The sequence below is a fragment of the Symsagittifera roscoffensis genome, chromosome 1, assembly GCF_963678635.1.
Source record: "Symsagittifera roscoffensis chromosome 1, txSymRosc1.1, whole genome shotgun sequence".
In the NCBI taxonomy this organism is placed as follows: Eukaryota; Metazoa; Xenacoelomorpha; order Acoela; family Convolutidae; genus Symsagittifera; species Symsagittifera roscoffensis.
The window spans coordinates 8,967,640-8,988,363 of record NC_087062.1 but is presented as its reverse complement, the minus strand read 5'-3'; the positions used below and the strand labels follow the sequence as shown (position 1 = coordinate 8,988,363).

The window sequence follows — 20,724 nt, the reverse complement described above, 5'->3', positions numbered from 1 at the left end:
CGCGAATAGACGAGAGCCTCTCCAAACTTGGTTATGCCAAGTTCTTCACGACACTGGACTTGGGTTCTGCCTTCTGGCAGGTCCCTCTGCGGAAAAAGGATAGAGAGAAAACCAGATTCGCGTGCGAATTGGGATTGTACCAGTGGAAGAGGATGCCCTTCGGCTTGTGCAATGCAACGGCCACTTTTCAAAGACTGATGGCTCAGGCTTTGACCGGAGTGATCAAGAAGTAAAGGATTTTCGTTTCTGGACAAAGAAACTTTTGAAGCGCTTCCCTTAACGAGATGGTTGGATAAGTCTGGACATCCAACTCCAGGGCGTCCTGAGTTACCTTCAGAGAAAGCAGCCGAGATAAAAATCCTATCCAAGGAGGACCCGGTCCCCTTGGATCTGTTGCTGCGCTCAAACCTGGTCCAACGAGAACTCTCTCGCATGAACATAAACAGCCTCTCATTATTGGATAAAACGGTGCAGGTCACACCGCAAGTGATCCAGATGCTAGGTGGATTGTTAGAAAGAGAAGTGACCAGAGATGACCCCGAGTGGACATCAGCAGTGGCATCACTAACAATCAGGGATCAGGGAGAAGGTGAAGATCATGCCGTCCAGACGACAACACGAAGAGAACGAGAGGGATTGTAGGAAAATAGTTCAGCAACTAGTATCCTCAATACCCCACGAGATTTTAACCAGTACTTCTTACGGACGAAAAGAACAGGGGAGCCGTACGCGAAGGTAAACCGTTACCTTTGTGGACCAGGATAAAGAAGGTGGGAAGGTAGAACAAAACCTGCTGCAAGATTGTTTGTCCGCGGAGACGAACGATGAGAAGAGCCAGCGAGTATAAGATCAACACCCGGCCGGGACAATAAAATTTGTCCGGGGAGTCTGAGATAGATGAAAAAGTTCATGATGAGAAACAGGACCTGGGGAACAAGGTTTTGTCCGGGGAGTTCAGATGGATGCGAAGAAGGCACAGTCATGATCTGGAGGAGCGTGCCGACTCCATCACAACCTCTTCAATAGATGAAAATTCCCGAAACTCAGGAATTGACACCTATTCAGAAAGGAATCCAAACTTGGTTATGCCAAGTTCTTCACAACACTGGACTTGGGTTCTGCCTTCTGGCAGGTCCCTCTGCGGAAAAAGGATAGAGAGAAAACCAGATTCGCGTGCGAATTGGGATTGTACCAGTGGAAGAGGATGCCCTTTGGCTTGTGCAATGCAACGGCCACTTTTCAAAGACTGATGGCTCAGGCTTTGACCGGAGTGATCAAGAAGTAAAGGATTTTCGTTTCTGGACAAAGAAACTTTTGAAGCGCTTCCCTTAACGAGATGGTTGGATAAGTCTGGACATCCAACTCCAGGGCGTCCTGAGTTACCTTCAGAGAAAGCAGCCGAGATAAAAATCCTATCCAAGGAGGACCCGGTCCCCTTGGATCTGTTGCTGCGCTCAAACCTGGTCCAACGAGAACTCTCTCGCATGAACATAAACAGCCTCTCATTATTGGATAAAACGGTGCAGGTCACACCGCAAGTGATCCAGATGCTAGGTGGATTGTTAGAAAGAGAAGTGACCAGAGATGACCCCGAGTGGACATCAGCAGTGGCATCACTAACAATCAGGGATCAGGGAGAAGGTGAAGATCATGCCGTCCAGACGACAACACGAAGAGAACGAGAGGGATTGTAGGAAAATAGTTCAGCAACTAGTATCCTCAATACCCCACGAGATTTTAACCAGTACTTCTTACGGACGAAAAGAACAGGGGAGCCGTACGCGAAGGAAAACCGTTACCTTTGTGGACCAGGATAAAGAAGGTGGGAAGGTAGAACAAAACCTGCTGCAAGATTGTTTGTCCGCGGAGACGAACGATGAGAAGAGCCAGCGAGTACAAGATCAACACCCGGCCAGGACAAGAAAATTTGTCCGGGGAGTCTGAGATAGATGAAAAAGTTCATGATGAGAAACAGGACCTGGGGAACAAGGTTTTGTCCGGGGAGTTCAGATGGATGCGAAGAAGGCACAGTCATGATCTGGAGGAGCGTGCCGACTCCATCACAACCTCTTCAATAGATGAAAATTCCCGAAACTCAGGAATTGACACCTATTCAGACAGGAACTCGAGCACGGGATCAGAACTGTCCGAACTAGCGATCCACACACTACTAGTGGAAACTCGTGCAAGGGATCTAGACAGAGAGGTGTACCAGGATCCTGACAGTGATCGCTACCTTTTTTTTATACCAAGCGAAAGAGTCTTTGACAACGCAGCGGATGATTTGGAGACAATAGCTGTATCGAAACATTCGATAAGTCTGTTGCCACAAAAAGAGGTAGTCAGGACTGATCTTCAGCCGTTCAAGCAAGAAACACAGCCGCTGGCGAAGATTTGGTGCGTTAAGATGGAAGAAGACCAATGAGCTGAATAGTCAGATGAGGGTCATGAAGACGTACTTGAAGGCGAGATACAGACTCTCGGATCTTCTAAGGGCGCAGAGAAATGACAAGCAACCTGAAAAAGTGGATCGAGAATGGTTCTCCGGATAAAGGGGACCTCGAGGAAGATTCTTATCGTATCCTGAGACAGTACTTCATGCAGAAGGAAGGGAGGTTATATTTGAACAAGGACGGGATTGTGGCATGCAAGAGAAGAGAAGAAGACAAAGTCCTACACAAGTATAACGCGATAGTGTTGCCGCAACTCTATCAGACAGAACTATTATTCAAGTCGCATGATCAGATGGGCCATCAAGGGATCGACTAAGTGTATCAAAGGATCCTGAAGCGCTTTGAGTGGCCTGGAATGAAAAAGGCATATGAGAAGTGGGTAACAGCGTGCCTGTCATGCCAACTGGTCAAGGATCCAAGGAAATTGCGATTTCCTTTACAATCGATCGAGTCGTCTGAATTCAACGAGGTGGTGCAGATAGATCACCAAAAGATATGCATGACAGACAGCGGTTATAACCAAGTCCTGGTCATGATAGATCAATTCACGAAGTATGCAGAGGCCGTGCCCTGAATAACTGCCTCGGCGGAAGATACATTCGACCACCTGATCAATACGTGGATAGCGAGACATGGTTGTCCGATGACGTTTCAATCAGATAATGGAACAGCTTTCGTAGGAGAGCTTACGAAAGAGCTTATGAGACGCTCGCAGGTTGCTCAGGCTCACTCCACGACATACCACCCCTAGACGAATGGCTTAGTGGAAAGACAGAATAGGACGTTAGTGTCGATGCTGAGAGTATATTGTTCCAGGTACATGACCGATTGGGACAGATACCTTCCACAGGTGATGGGAGCCTATAATAGCACGCAACACTCCACCACTGGAGTTAGTCCACACATGATGCTAACTGGACACGAAAAGTCTTTACCCTTAACCTTTTTCTACCCAGAGTATGAGGGAAAGAAAACGTCTCCAAAGGTTCATGTGAGGGATGTGATCAGACGTCAACAGGAGTTGAACGATTTATGCAGACAAAAAACTCAGCAAGCACAGGCAAGGCAGAGGAAAAAATTCGACGAGAAAGCAGCTGGTGCAAAAGCTTACAAGGTGGGAGATTACGTATGGGTATTTCAGAACGTTATACCACCGAAAGGGACGAAAAAGCTCCTAAAAAGTGGAGGGGACCCTTCATGATTACGGAAGTGCATCAGTAGGGACGCTTTTACAGACTGAGTACTGGCCGATCCGCTCATTACGAAAACATCAAGCCACATAATCCATCGACAGAAGACTGGTGTATACCTGCAGACATGGAAGAAGGGGATTATCTAATGATGGATCCTGCTTGTGAGGTCAAAGAGAAGGGCAACAGGGAGGAGAACGATGGAAACGAAGTCGTGGAGGTAGGAACGAATACACCGCTGGACCTGAATCCAAACGAGGTGATCGAAGCGGATGACGAAACGTTACCCTACGCAGAGGAGGATTGGCAGAATCCCGAACAGATAGAGGTTCCCAAGAATTTGCAACCGGATCTTCCGTTCACGATGCAGACTCGTCAGAGTGACGGGACAAGACCCAGAAAGAAATATAAACCTTACGGTGACGACTTTGTAGTGGATAAGATAGATCTGAAGAAGATAGTGGAGGAAGTACTGGGTCTAGAAAAAATAAATGTGTCACAAGACATTGACATAGTCGATGATCACGACGATGAGTGGGTCGACGACCGGTCGAAACCCGAGGTAGAATTCGACGACAAGCAACAGCAGTCATATGAACAAGACTTGACGAACCTGTGTGTCTTAGAATGGCTGAACGAAATGACATCAGACCCTAAAAAGACCAGCGTCACGATTCAAGACGTAGATCGTGAAAGCATGAGATACATCAAGACCGAACGAAATGATCCTTCCTGGGCTGCCCAGGGAGGACAACTACTCATTCCAGCTTCTAACCTCGACTTGATATCCGGTATGCGATCGACGGGGACGTCGAAGGATATTTTTGTCCGGGGAGTGGGGGTAGGAATTACCCACACTGAAAAGCTGATAATAAAAAAATTAAGAATAGCAAGAAAGACAGGAGACTTAGAAGCAGAAACAGGCGAAGAACCTAAGAAACCTGACATAGGGAGGGTAGTTGAGTCATATTTTAACTTACCAAATGAGAATTCAAGTAACATAATACTAACAGACAGTGATTTTATACTCACAAATAGAACTTGTGCGATAGCAATCACAGCAGACATGAGTTTTAGGACAGCGTTAGCGGCAGATTTTATGAGAGAATATAAAAACATAGAGTTCCCTTGGAAGCAACGACCAGGAGTAGGGGGCGTAGCAGCCTTACCTCCAGCGGCGTCACAGATACCGGGAAAAGACTTATGCTTCTTGGTGACTAGGGCGACGGAAAAGTGGCACGTGGACCCAGAAAATCTAGTCATGTCCTTGACGAGATTGAGAGACTTCCTCGTGGAAAGGGAAGTTAAGGAGCTTTCGCTTCCAGTGTACGATCCAAACAGAGGACGACTGCATCCACGGGAACTATATGCGCTGATACACATAATATTCTACATAAGAAATATTACTTAAGTATAGGCTGAGTGACGTGCGAGAGGGTGCTAGGCTAAAGACTAAGCTGTATGTAGTGTGTGATATGTGTATTATGTTATGTTATGTGTCATGTTATTAAGCTCTTGGGTAAGATGGGGTTAGTGACCATGAACAACTGAATGCCGATCTTGAAATAGATCCAAAGTTTGGATTGTCCAATCTTAGGTCGAATTCCAAAATTTTAAAGACCGATTGATTTTAATAAATTTTAGGATAAAAATCTTTTAATCTGAACTGTTTTTAAGTAAATTTTAACGATATCTGTTAAGGTGAAACTGACAAGTGTGACATTCGTGACTTCTTTTCTAGATCCTGATTGATCATTTAATTGCTCACTTGAGTCAAAACTTTGAAATCAAAGCAAATCAAATCGAATTTGAAGAACAGTATGGAGAATTTCAACTTGGATGAATTGATGGACCTGGCAGAGGCGTATGTAGGACCGATGATAAATGCGATCTATCGTCGGCTGATGGATCGAGACTTCGCTCTGGAGGACCCAGAGGTAGTCATGTTGCTGACCGCCCTGATCAACATCTTGGGCATGACAACCGTGACGACCGCCCCGAGGAAGTCTTATTGATGGCAGCATATGGAGAGAGGGGAGTGTTAGACCGCCCGAACATGAGAGTGATGAGGTGGAGAAACGGGGCTCTCTCAGGGAGTGACTTGGCGAATGAGCCTGGATTGGGAAGTTCTAGGACTTACCAACCAGGTGAAATGCCTATGCCCTCCAAGCCCAAACCTGGGCTGGCGAGAATGCATCAGGAGATGAACAGCGAGGCTGCCTCGTCTGGTTCACCACTGAGAGCAGCTGTGCCACCAAAGAGGGCGAAAGTAGAACAGTAGGTTCAGACGAACCAAACCATGCAAGATCTGGATGGGATAAAGGACGAACTGGAAAGAACGAAAAGGGGCTGGACGAGATGACCAAAACCATGCTCAGTACGGAGGAAGATCGGGACATATGGAAGAAATTGTTCGAAGACTGCAACAAAAGCAGGGTCAAGAAATTGAGCGCTTGAGGCAGGACTACAAGGAGCGATCGGAACGGATGGCGTTGACAACGGCCGTGGAGAAAGTGATACCTGCAAGGAGTATTCCTCGTGGGCAGTCCCCGATGGAGCTCTTGACGCCTCGAGAAATGAGTCAGACAACGGAGACACGACTCCCGACAGCAACAGATCGAGTCACAATCCCGGACCCTAGTGACACCTTGGGTGACCCCGTCGTGGAACAAACGGCGAGGAAGCTGATAGAGACAGCTGGACGACTGGTCGCCAACAAGAATGCGCCAGGTTCCGGGATGACTGCACCCTATGGAACGATTGACGTCACGGGCAGAGTACGACTCTCCCAGACCGTGATCAGACAGGGAATAAGTGACGTGACGCCACTAATGGGGAGCTCTAAGGCCCCAGAAAGAAGAATACAGAAGATACCAGCGAAGAAAGTGTCACGTGTAATAGACATACAAAAGAACAATCAATTGAGATATAACTTCACGGGAGTTCCGGAGACAGATCGAGAGCTTGCTTCAATCGAGCGACTTGGAACCCGACAGTAAACCTGCAACAACCGCCACTGGGGACATCACATCTAATACTGGGAGACAGCTTGGTCAGAGTACTATCGAATTTGAGGACCTCTTGGGTCACCACGGTGATGGCCTTCGGAGGCGCGACGATAGCCCAGTTATATCGAATGGTGGAATTAATGAATCCAGGGAGGATCCCCAATGTGATGATCCTGGTTGGAACGAATGACATCTCCAGAGGTTAGGATGAGCAGGAAGCACTATGGGAATCAATGACGGTGTGCTTGTTTACTACCCTCTGGCAGAAATTCAATTGCGCGGTACTGACTGTTTGCACTGTGCCAATGAATGCAAGAAGCTTGACAGCAGCAGGGAGGAGGCACAACGAAGGAGTGGTCAGGTGGAACAATATTTTGAGGAATCACGCAAGTCGAAATGCCGGAAGGATGATCCTCATGGACATCGAACATGAGCTGAGAGCGATGGATCAGGCCAGGCTGACCACGGACGGCATCCATTCGATAGTATAGAAGGACAGGCTTGACTGAACAGAGTCTTCCAGGAGCGATTGGATGAGTTGGAGGTAGAACTCTTTGACACAGGAGTGCTGAGGGAAGAAGGAGCATCGAGCGAAACGATGATTACCACCTTTGTGCCTCCTAACCTGGAAACACGCTTGGGGACGGTCCCGGCCGTCACGAATTATAGACAGCAGAGCTCCAGCGAACCAGGTCGAAGGATGGATGTTCAAGATCGATTGGGAGAAGCACCGGTATGGAGGACCATTCATCCTCGGAGAAGACTAGGACCTGTTAACCCAATCGAAGAGACAGCCAGCATGTCTAGATCGGACACGAGATCAGAGATGACAAGTACCAGTCGAGAGGAGAGACGCCCGAATAGAGGCTCATTGATGTGGTCAAGACCCATACCGTCTCCCTGGCATGTGTACAAGGATGAACTAATGAAGCTGGATCTCCAGAGGGTGAGCTTCATTGAGGACGCCAGGAGGATGCTGAATGGAGCGAGGCTATCCGTCAGTAGACTGTATTCGATAACAGGCGTAGACTGGTTAATAGCCGCTAGCATAAACTTCAGTTCCACGACGGCCTTGAGATTTGCTGATCTAGAGGGACTGCCCTCTAATAACACGATGGGACCAGTGAACGCAAGACCATTGCAGGAAGTGAGGTTGAATCATGATAAAGGGAATTGAGAAGAGAGACCTGGAAGATTTCTGGTGTCAAGGGCGCCGATCGGACAACATGTGAAGATGTTCAGGCAGTTGAGGTCACCCCCAGGTCATGTGAAGGAAAGAATATACCCGAAACTACTGAGTCAAGATGGTGATGTCCAAAGATACGGTGGATTGAAAGCGATAAAGAAAGATGAGACCATCTTCGCCGCCTATGACAAAGCAGAAATAAGGGAGGCCAAGATCATGATAGTAGCGAATTCAGAGTTCGTGTATACTTCCAAGTCTCTGTTTTGGCCGGACGTCATAATGTTGGCAATTGTCGATCTGTACCTACTGCAATTGGTATCTCTGGCTATAGGGGTACAAAGACAGACGGACATGAACCCAATTACGATCGTGCTTGCTGGCATCAATAACCACTTACACAGTAGAGGTTTTCTGAGCAGACTCAGAGATCCTACAACGGCAGAGAATGCTGTGTGGCCAGCGATAAAAGATATCCTTGAGTCGATGGGTGAAGTGGTGGATGCGACGAGGGAGGGGTCGTTCACCAAGGTGACACCAAGAGTAGTATTCGCGTTGTCTCCGGGGTATGCATATCTCCCGGATGGACTAAAATTCGTGTATGCGATCGTGACCTTGCGGTTCCGAGCAATGGAAGTGACAGGTGAAAACACAAGAAGAAAAAATTCACTAGAGACGAGAGCTCATTTGGAGGCGATGGTTTTGAGAACCAAGCCGGAAGCCAACCAGTGGCTACACCTGAATCCTAGAGTAGCGGCATTGGGTGCAGATGCTTTTGAGCAAGGCCCCGTGATGATCACAAAGATACATGCCTACTTGTTGAAGGAGGTGAACCTGGCGGAAAATGCCGGAGAAAAGACCGCTGAATTTGTGAACAGAATGTGTCAGATTACTCTGGAAACCTTCTGGACCCAGGAAGTGAAAGGACAGGAGGGCTTTGAACGGACAGACAGCATGTTGGAAGGGTTGGGAGCCGGATGGACCGCGTCCTTCTTGGCAAAAGTCTACCCGAAAGTCTCGCATTACTTGATAAAATAATTCCTCCAAGTAGTAGTGGAAGTGTCAATAGTGGAACTACTAGCCTTGTTCGTGACGTTTGGAGCAGAGTGTTTCGTGAAAGGACCGGCGATGCTGCTCACCGAAGAAATCCAGAACCTGCGGTTAGATAGGCTTCTAACACTGATTGCGATTACCCACGGAAATTTGGGAGGACTAATGAAATTGACACATTGTCCAGAGCAGATGAGAGAGAGGGCGAGGAATTTAGATATGAAGAAATCCACGGACTCGTGGAATAAGATAAGAGACCTGAGACACACTCTTATCCAAAATCTCTTACAACAAAATCGCTTTGGAACGGGAGAAGATGAGACTATCGGAAGAGAAGAAGATGTTAGACGACATGTTGGGGGCATGTCCCTGTTAACCGATCTGAGCTTGGCTATGAGAACCAATCCCTTAGCATTGATCAGAGGAGACACGGAGTTTGTGACAGTGATCTATGGACAAGCAGTCACGTTTGCGTTCCCTGACGTTAAGGTGGAGGCGTATAGCAGGTCGGTGCTGCACCTGAACCTCATATCAGCAGTGGACGGTACTGTACTGAACTGGTGTGAGCAGCACACATTCCGGGAGCTCATGAGTGATGATCTGTTATTTGCGAAAATATTAGAGCCAGAGATGGCAGTCATCAACTTTGACGATCACTTCCATGATCGCATGGGAGAGGTAGAGAGAGGGCACATCGAGGTGTTTCCAAAGCTCTGGAATCAGAGACCCTATGACAAGACGAATGGTGAAATGACCAGAGTTCCTCGTCTCACTGCAGCATATCACAAAGTGAGAGAAGAGACGAAAGACTGGGGTGATTACGAGAAGCTGCCGGAGGCAATCCCTGAATTCCCTCTGATAAGAAGGATGTTGCTCGGAGCAGTCTCAGTGGTACAAACTCCTAGGTTGAGAGCATTTGAAACCAATGAAAGGAGAATAGGGAATTTCGTGGGAACCATGGATCCATACTTTGTAGGGAGAAATGTCGCGGTGTTACAGTACACACAATTTGCCTATACGGATCAAGCGACAAGAAGACGAATAAGCAACGCCGCGACTCCCAAGCCTGGAAGATTTGACGAGGAATGGGCGGGATTGGGCTTAGCGCCTATGAAGATGAGAGGAAGGACCGAACTGCCTGAGGCCTCCTTGATCCTGACAAGTGTGAAACCGGAATTGAAAGTAGGAGGAAAACTGCAGGCGAGAACCTTCCTAGCACCTTTCGGCTGCGAGGAAATCAAAGTGGTCCATGGAGAGGAGGAAGATGGATCAGCAGAAACACTGATCATACCGAAATTTCCGGAAGGAACCGACAATGAGAAGCAAGGACCCTGGAGCTCAAAGAAGGACATGTCAGAAGGAGATGATGGACAGAGAGGAAGCCGTCAAGCGGAAGAACCCATGCAACAAGATGCAAGTCAAGCTGGTGAGGAAGACAACAGGGCATCGACAGGAGGAGTATCCAGCCTGGATTTCAATATCTTCAGTGATCTTGAGAACAACGCGGATACGTTGGAGACGACTGAGCCAGCGGATGAAGACATTTTGACACTGGAACCTCCATCAGCTTTTACAGAAATGAAACGGAATTTGCCGGATAGCAGCTCTCCTGGCAATTCAAGAAATAACGAACAAAGAATCCTCATGGAATCACCTAGAAGAAGAAGAATAGAGGGCTCAGCCAGAGTACTTTTCTTGGGAACGTTGCCCAAAGAAGAGTGGGAAGTACATCATCGAGACCATGAAAGTAGGACGGGATGCAGATTGGATAGAGTGGCGTTCATGGAAGAAGTCTGGACAGTGGTTCAGAGCTATGGGATGCAGTCCATTTTGAAAACAGGTCTCAACCGACCCTTGAGGCGGGAGGTCCTTGACAAACTTCATGAGTGTGAAGGGAGATTGAGTGAGTTGTTGATTGACTCAGCCACTGATGAAAGTCAAGCGAACTCTCCCATCAAGATGACACCGCAGGACGATAAAGGAGAGGTGGTGTATCTGTCAAGAACCAGGAAAGGAACGATGCGATCAAAATTGGTGATTGATAAGATCAACGAGATGAAAATGAAGTTAGGCAGCAGAGTGATGCCGAGGAGAGTAGGAAAGGCGAAGGTGGATTCGGAGATATCGATAAAAGCTGTCAATTCCGCGAAACGAAAACGAGTCGAAGAGGCAATGGATTTGGGACAAGGTGCCACCCATTCTCATGGCAGGGATTAAGTCGACAGGTTACAAATCCAAAAGGAGTGACCGCACTCTGACTGGAGCAACCTTAGAAATGGAAATACTCCGCCAATGTGGGGAGAGCACAATGAAAGACTTCAAGCCATCTCCCATGAATCACGGAAAGGGGAGTGTCGCATGACAACTAGTACCAGTGGAATATAACCGACTAACAGTGTCGGAGACTGTGTCAATAGATGAACCCGCCGGTGGATACATGGAGATGTTAGAATACCGAAACTCTGCTAGAGGGTATGTGATGGCCCTGGAAGTCGAAAAGGCCATGAAAGGTTATCTGGAGACGATGTTGCGAGGCACCACCCTCAAGCAGAAGGCGTATGGAACTTTAGCGTCAACCGAGATACAGGCGGAAACGATCGATCAGTTAGTGAGCCTTCCATGGAAAGCAGTGGTCTTGAAGTACTTCGAGGAGGAAATGAGGAGTGAGCCGAGAATACACGCTCTCATGGCAGTACCTTACGTAAGAACCGAATTACAACTGAGGTTCGCCTGGTGCATGATGGGATTAACTCGCGGGGAATATGACTCAGAAGAAAGGAAAAGGTCAAAAGAAGAGAAAATTTTCCTTATGACGAACCTGAGGTATCTGATAACCCAAGAGGGGGCAGCAGTAGCGTGCGCGAAACGGAGAGACGCTCTCTGTTTCATTCGATTCCTGATAGAGCAGATTTCAGTTTCAGCATTGAACACCTGTGCCAAGATTTTGAGGGAGGGCGATGAACGAGCAAAAGCCTCACTCTTGCTGGCGCTGCTGGAGATGCATCAAAGCAAGCCGATGAGGGTGAATATGAAAGAACCCCAGGAGTTAGAGCCCATGAGAAAGATAGATGAAATCAGAAGATTTTCAAGTAAGGAGCTGAGACTCACTAAAGAATCTATGGGGGCACTACCGAAATCCAGTGAGTACTGTGGACCGATCAAGAAGAAGTCATACAGCTACGTGTCCGGAATCATAGGGATAGCGTACAACCCTTTCCTGAGTGAAGACATACGCGATTTCTTCTTTGATTACGAGCAGGCAGTGTTGCTAAGAAACTGGGCGTCGAGAATTGTAACAATTAAGAGCGCTAATAATCCACAGACCAAATTGGGACTGGTCTTGGAAGAAGAGGTGACTGCACCTTCCGTGCCAAAATCCAACAAAAGAGTGGAGTTTGGGTTGGGATTCTCAGATGAATTAGTGTGGGAATTGATGAGGCCATCATGGTGTCCTAGTCCCAACGTTGACTCGATATTACGGACGAAACAAGACGTGCAGAGGGAGCTGAATGCCGACTGTAACCTGTGTGACCTGAACATCATATATAATGTGATGATAACGGCCTCTAGGAGCAACGGGGAAGATAAAGTGGAGTTGCCTGGCTGGGGACCAGAAGGCTGGGTCAAACCTGGTAGCTGTCTGGCGGAAGTCTGTGGACTGGAAGGTCACGTTTGTGGAGGTCTGGACTGTGTGAAGTCCCTAGAGAGACAACACAAGCAATCGACGATACTGTTTGGGAATGTCGCGATGAAAGCTAGGACGGAAACGGAACTGATCGCGGATTGCCATGGAGGAACCGAGGTGAATCTAGTGACTGCTCTAGGATTCTACAGCATGTTTAGTTCTTTAGAGTCGCTATTGAATCTAGAACAGAGACATGAGATGGTCACTGCCATCAGTGTAGAAGTATTCCCAGGAGTTCTGCAAACCGAGCAGAAACACATAGGAAATTGGAGGGAAGCGATCGAGGCGGAAATGAACATCAGACACAGTGAGACTTATTGTAGACCATCAGGAGCACGATATTTGGTGGGCTCGACATTGGCTCCAATGTGCAAGAGCAGATACCCGGTGCATTTCGTAGCTGTGGATGTAAAGGGTACGAGAACGATCGTGGATCAAGCCTTCTCAGTGCCAAAGTGTGTGAGACTAACGAGAATGTCCGAAAAATCTTACGAGTTGCTATGTTAGATGTTCTCAGCAGTTCCAGATAGAACAAAGGAGGAGTTGGAATCGATACTGGGAAGGAAGTTCATGGGATACGTGAGTGGGAACTTTAGTGACTTTGAGAGACAGAAACAGAGAGGATCAACTGTTACAGATTACAATACAGTAGACGAGAATGATGAAGTCCACCGAGTGATGATGGAAATGGAACCCTCTCTGGAAGCTTCGGGAAAACGCAATTGGAGGAGCATCATGTTGACACATGATGAGTTTCCCTGCCACTGCTTGCTGCAGACTTGGTGGCTCCCGAGCGTAGTAATCTGGTGTTGATCTGGGACTCTGGAGAGCTGCTCTCCATGGGTTTACCAGACTCATCACAGCCCATAGCAATAGTGATAGTGGGAGTTATGATGGCAATACGATGGCTGGAAGCTCACGTAAGAGAGAACAATAGACAGGAAGCGCCAACGAGAGAACAGTTGCGGAAATTGGATTGTCTGAAAGATTCAGATCTTTTTGAGACAATGTGCAAGATTCTAAACATTCCGATGGAAGTGAGGAAGATATGGACAAGAAGACGATTGATGTCATGGTTCAGAGCTAACATGACTGCATGGTTGTACGAATATGCTAAGAAGCATAAGTCGAAGCACGGCAGAGTGTACAGTGAATATCAGCTGGACATTGGAGCAGGAGCTTTCAAGCGAGCTTTCGTGACTCATCGGAATGCAGTAACCACCGCTGTGAAAAGGATTTCCAGGTCAAGTGAACGTAGTGGAAAGGAGAAGGCAGAGATGTTGAAGGAAGATTTGGAGAGAAATGTGACGTTGTGTCTCCACAACAGCTTCTGCAGGAACAGAGAATCTAACGTGGATCCCCTACGTTGTTGCAAACAGAGGGTAGAAGAGCAGAAGTGTTGGAGGACTGCTTCCAACAGCAGCGTCAGAATAGCTAATGATGTGTTGCAAGACACAGAAACTGAAAGTGCAGAGTCAGTATCACAGGAGGAAGAGATAGAACATTGACGAATGGTCGAAAGAACAAGGTGCAAAAAGAAGGAAAATTAGAAGAATTTAGAAGTTTTAGAACTTCTAAACGACGAAAAGAGAAAAAAACAAAGAAATGCGGAAAAAGAAGAAGTTAAAACTCAGAATTGTTTTGTGTGTGAAAAAACTCAAGTGAGAGACTAAGCAACCAAGTTGTAATTGAAAACTGAAACATTTAGTTGAGTTTTGAACATAAAAGAAATTGTTGCATTTATAAATTTGCATTTTGATTTTTAGTTAAGTGGCTTTAGAGACACTTAATATTTATTTAGAAAGGCTTGAGTGAAGAGTATATTTAAATATTCCAGCCTGCATGATTGTTTTTAATCAATGAGGACGACTGATCACTTTGTGGTGACATGAAAGACTTGGAGAATCTCTTGAAGGGGGAGATTGTTTCATTGTTCTTTCTAATCACAGAAATTCTAAGTTTTAATGTTCAGGACAATAACAAGCAAGATTTCCGAAGGGAAGGAGCATAGTAGGATAATTTTAGTTTGTTGGTTGGCAGGACTGTCCTGCAAACCAACATCCTCTAAAAATTTAGGAGAAAAAGTTTTTAGTCAGGACATTGACATTGGAAGTCAGAAAAGGTGTTTTTTGTCTTAGGTCAAATCCTCAATGTGCAGATTAATGAAGAAATTTGAAGGCTATACTGATGTAGTATGATGCCATTTATATTCTGCAGTGAGGTGATGTGACGCGGGTAAAAGTGATTTCGTGCTTTTCGTAAGTTCTGTTCGATGGCACTGTACCTATTTTACGAACATTGCGAGATTCAATTAGGACATTGACCGGACTGTCCGGCGAGTATGTGACATTCGACCAGAATGCGCCAAAATGCAGATTCAGCAGATTCGAAATTTTAGCAGCGAACCTTCCGAATTGACGGTTTTAAGAGATTAACAAAGTTATTGGGACGATTAGTCAAACGGTGAAGGTCAAGATATTCAGGTATTTTGAAATTTTAAATTTTCGAAGTATAACGTCATATTTCTGAGAAACGTCAGAAATGGCCATTTTGGCAGAAAAGCCGAAATAGAACACAAAAACAACATTAGTTGCGATAGCGATAACGACGAAGATTGTGATTGAAAAACAACGACAAATTGCTGAGTTAGCAGAGACCGTTCCGAGTTGCAACTACTGTGTCGCTACAATAGTTGCAAGGCCGTTGCGAACAACGGTGAAGGGTGGAAGACAGCCTTCCGGGAGGAGGATAAAGGTCTTATTTCCCCGGATTCGAGAATCCGGAGGGGTCTCGGGACTGGAACTGATAGTGTTTTTCATAAACTTTTAGCTTCCCTGTCATGTCCTGAGTTGAATTTAATTAACATCTGAATTCATTCTGCTAAGATGAGAAGCTAGGAGTTAGGGAAAAGGGTTGATCCATCTTCGATGGAGATGATGATTTTTATCTACTGAACAAAAACAATAATAATTTAATAAATAGTAGTAGCCCTGATTTTAGGAGTGATCACGTGGTCTGGGGATTTTGAGACCCACACATGAGCTCTTTATTTCTGCATGTAATCTAGTTACTTTGCGCGTTTTGACCGAAGCCGAAAGCAGTAACGTTTTTGTCGACCCGATGTTAGAAAGACCACCGAAAGTACTGGCTTGGTAGAGACGGTGAAAAGCATGTAGAGCTCTGTTTAGACGTTGGCCAGTCGTCTTAGAACTTAGCTTCATTTTCCGTCGATATGTATCTTCCGGGCGAATGTTACATGACGCCAAATTATTCAGATCAATTACTGATGCGATTCAAGAGGAAAAACTACAATTTGACCGGAATGAAAATTCCAAATGGGCTAAAGGCAGTTTAATGAAGTTCAGTCTGACAAAATGTCATTCACTCACCCTAAAGGGAAGAACGAAACAATCTGAACGGAACTATACCTTAAATGGCGGAAAACAACTAAGCAAAAATGAATCAGAGAAAGATCTGGGAGTTATCGTTGATTCATTATTACAATACCGTGAGCACATCGCCATAAAGACAAAAGTGGCATACAGTATAGTCGCGATAATTAAGAAAACGTTCGTGAAACTGACCTCTGAAATTCTAACGACCCTATACAAAGCCTTAGTAAGAACACATCTGGAGTATGCAAATCAGGCATGGAATCCATACCTTAAAAAAGACAAAATTAAGATGGAAAATGTTCAGCGACGCGAAACAAAACTTATTCCAGAAATACGCAAATACAGCTACTCGAAGCGACTTCAAATTTTGAAACTACCAACACTCGAGGAAAGACGCAAACGCGGTAGAATGATTGAAGTCTTCAAAGTTCTGACCGGTTTATACGATATAGCAGCGACTGAAGGATTTTTACAATCAACGAAAGAGACACAAGAAGAAACCCTTTCAAGATTGTGACCAAGAAGACCAGAACTACTGCTAGACAAAATTTCTTTACAGTTGCAGCCGTCAACGACTGGAACTCGTTACCCGAAACAGTATCAAGCGAGAGTGTACACGTTTTCGAATCAAGACTAGACAAACTATGGGCGTCTGAAATATAACGCATCGTTTTTGGAATGACGAAATGGACCTCCAAGAAAGAGCTGGTCGACAGAGGCCTACAGATCAGAAGTTAACCTGTGATGACGTGGGTCTATTGTTGGTTCAGAAGAAATGTGAAGTGACGTGGTAACGCCGGCTGCATCCTTGAGGCAGTAAACTACATTCCTGTTCTATCCGTGCGGCATTTATATCTTTGTTTTTCAGGTTTGTTAATTTACTTATTATTTTTTATTAAAACAATAGTCCACTCTTTCCCTGATGAACAGGACCTCTGAAACGAAACTTGAAGAAAGTGGGACGACTTCTGAGAAAAAGGTGACAGTAAGCACGAAATTATTCTTTGAAAGCAGTTTCATTTATTTAAAACAAAGATAAATTTAGCTGGGTGGTGAGAGTTGTAAATGCTAATGATAGGCAGACAACAGGGAAGTTATCGCCTCTTGAAGTCGAAGAATATGAGCCAGACGGCCATGACCTTTTTGATGACAAATTTTTCATTGAACATATTTATTTAAATTTGGGCGGGGAATTGCAAAGTTCTAAAATTTGTCTCATTTTCTTTGAAGGTGTGACACTTTTTCAAAATAAATGAGGAAATTGGCAATTACCCCTGACTGTCAAAAAGATGAATGTGAACTGTTCATGTTGCTGAATGAGTTTGATTTAGTAGCAGCGTTCTTTAGTTGCCCTTATATGGTTATCTCAAACAGGATGCTTCTAATGGATAGATTTTATTGTATCACAAACGGTGCTAATGGATCTTAAAATGGTTTCAAAAGATATTTGGAGACACTTTTTTTTAGCTTTGTTTCTTTTAGGTATCCCGAGACCTTTTTATAGAGTAATAAAGCCAATTTGTTCAAGGGTGGGTGATTTTTGGTGGCGGCATACAAACAGTAAATCGTTCCTTATTTGAACAGGAAATTCCCCTTGAACCACATTTAAATTGTCACTGAACGTTAGGACGTTAAAAAGTACAGTTGATAGTTTCCTGGCGCTGAACCCTTTCGTACTAGCCAACGATACGGCTGGTTAATTTAAGTGACAATTTATCATTTATTTCAGAGTATAATGTCACTTTTGCAAGCAGTGCTGCTATGCCTAGTTTGCATTTTCCTCAGCCCTACTGCTCTTACGCAGACAGATGAAAACATCAGTGATAACTGTTTGTGTGATTTAACCGAAACACGATGCGACATCAACTGCTTCTGTGACCCTGATTGCTCAGAGGAAGACCGAAATGTGTTTGATGAGCCAAACATCGTGCGAATCAAGTAAGCATTTTAAGTTACTTGAATTTTTAACCACACAGTTTTGTCACTTATTGAACTCTATTGTGTTCTCAATTTAATGCTCATGGACTCTACAATTGTTGTGTGCATCGAAGAACCAATGGACTGGGATCTTATCAGGAGTTCTTGGCAGTGCTTTGTTGTACTTTTTTCGCAATAGTATTGTCACACTGCAGCAATGAAAAATATGGCGACTTTTGATAAATGAAGTAGTTGACTATTCGCTGTGCAAAAAGCGCCATGATTGTAGAAATTAATTGGGGTTAAGAAATTAAAACAAAAGCAAATTAGACGATCCGAAAGTAACTGAATTTAGACCATAATTTGCGTGCAAATTGCCTGAAAATTGTCTGCAGACTTAAATTAACATTCGGTTGAGAAAACATTATTTGTCCAGACGCAAAGCAGCTTATCAATGTCACAGTTCTATAATTTAAGCGTTTCAAAAAGTACAATTTTTTCGATTCATTTCACGAGAGCAAGTGGCTTGTAATCGGGTACTAGACTTTTTCCCGTTATCAACTTTTCTTTACGCTTGCGATAAGCAAGCGTTATCAAACCGCAATAGACTTATTTTTGAGTTAACAACTGGTTTAACAGAACCACTTGTATCTTGGCCCTAAATGGATTTAAAGTTCTATGCATGTCCGGCACTTAGACTGGAGGTCGAGAATACGCCTTGGACGGATAAGGTCGTGGGTTTGAATCTGACCAGAGACTGTGTTTTTTCTTCAAACTGCAATTATTCTTCTCCCAAAAAATGTCGGCCTATAGATTGTCTGCTTATGTTTTGTCGGCTTGTTGGGTGAAATTTTACAAGAGGTGGTAATTTTGAGAGCTAGTTGAGTATAGTGCATGCATTAAATTTATGAACTATCATGCATAATATAGTCATTTCAGTTTCAATTAATTGTGCATGCTAATAAGAAAATTTTTTGGTACAAGTATAATAGGTACAACTAATGTTTCGAATTTGAAGATTATAAGGTCTGAAAATGTTTCTTTGGCACGCATCTCAATTTAAGACCTAACAATCATACTTGTACCTATTTTTCTCAGAACATTAATCTTTCAGATGAAATTCTATTCAAAAATTCAAATTTTACTATTCTTTTGTCAAAAATATGGCTTTTGAAACAAATTTTAAATACTTTAATCTATCACCAACAACGGTAATAGCCTGAAAACATGTCCTTCGTTTTTTGCTTTCTCACTGGATAATGATATAAATCCTTTTCTTTAATTTTTATGTTGGGTTTCTAACGGTTTTTCAACAGTCCATTGGCGATGGCTACGTTAGCTTTTTTAAAGTATACCTTATTAGGAGTATTAAAAGTTTGTTTTTAGCGAGGAAGTTTCTTGCGTGCGGAAAGAATTAGTGGTGACTGACAACTCTGAATACGAGGTGACAGAGACTACGGATTCGAACCTCTTCTGCCTGTGGAAGGACAACAGTAATTTTATTCAGCTTCTTGTAATTTTGGTACAAATGACGATGTAATTTTTTTTCCTTTTCTGATTAAAGATGCCGAAAGGAATTTCTTCCGAACTGTGCCGACAGTTAGTACTGTCAACCAGTTCGACTCTTATGTCAATCAGTACTCTAGACAAGTGATCGCTGTCAACTCCCCAACTTCCAATCCCGCTGCCGTTCCATACAGGGTTAGTTCGCATCCTGTTTTTTCCTTAATTGAAACTAGTCAGTTATTTTAATGCCACTATGGAAATATAATGGTAAATTAATGCCACCATGGAAATTGCTGACTCGGTTAACTTTGTAACAAAATCAGCATGTTTTTCCAGTCCTAAAAATTACAGGTTCCATATTTCAAGACGGTTTCTCCCTTTTCAAGGAGTGGTACAACAGATGTTTATTTTGCAAAACAAATAGTTGTGTAATTTCATTTCAGTATGGTTCTGACATCTACGCGGTGAGGCAGAATGGTAGTCTCGTTGGAACATTGAGCACCATCGGACCTGGTCTGTTCTCTCGCACCTGCGTGGATGTCAATCAAATCAGTAAGAGACAAACAACATGCGTATATCAAAGTGCAACAGGCACACTGCATGCCATGGACTGAAACCATACACATGATGCTCATCGTTTAATGTTAATGACAGTTTTGTTGCAATTTCATTTAGAAATTTGTGGAGCAACCTTTTAATATCGCGTTTTGTATCTTTTTACGCACTTTTGCAATACTTCGGGAACTAAACTTTTAAACGAACTAAACTAGCCATCGGAAACAAAACTTTTTTTCCGTGCACAGTTTTTGTGACAAGTTGCTGCTGATAGTTCCAAGTGAAGGCTGCGCTGACATGCTCAGTTTCTTGAAAATTCAAAAAAAATGTAATTCATTGTAAGAACTAAATATTTTTTTTTGAACTAAAATTGAAAAAAAAAAGATTTTTTTTTGGATTCCAGGCTTTCGCCCTAATTTCCGTCGGCTCATTTTTTTCAAATGCAATTTTTATTATTTTGCACGTTTTAAGCAATCTAATTTCTAAAGAATGGTTTCTATTTAAATTAAACCCGTTTATACTAAAATTGAAAGTTGTTTTCTAATTTGTAAAATTCTGGTTTTGATTAATTTTATTAATACCTAATTGTCTCAATTTTTTTCGGCTTATGTTAAATCGGCAGGATCATCCTATATGGCACCGCTTCTAATTATAGGAAAAAAATATTGACTTTTGTGGGATTCAGGGGGAATTGGCCATAAAACTTTTTATGCAAAGTTTTGTTTCCGGTTTAACGAGGTCCGACCCAATAACAGGGTCCATCCGGGGTCCATCCAGTTCTT

At 44.2% G+C, this 20,724-nt stretch overlaps 1 protein-coding gene across 1 annotated transcript in view; it reads left to right on the top strand.

Moving 5' to 3' along the window:
• LOC134857191 (tectonic-3-like) overlaps window positions 1–20,724 on the top strand; it is a 409,016-nt gene that overhangs the window by 375,308 nt on the left and 12,984 nt on the right. The window contains exons 2-5 of the mRNA XM_063873567.1: window positions 17,695–17,902; window positions 19,268–19,374; window positions 19,446–19,582; window positions 19,831–19,939. Coding sequence (XP_063729637.1) covers window positions 17,700–17,902; window positions 19,268–19,374; window positions 19,446–19,582; window positions 19,831–19,939 — 556 coding nt within the window. The 5' untranslated portion in view covers window positions 17,695–17,699. The remainder of the gene's footprint in view (window positions 1–17,694; window positions 17,903–19,267; window positions 19,375–19,445; window positions 19,583–19,830; window positions 19,940–20,724) is intronic.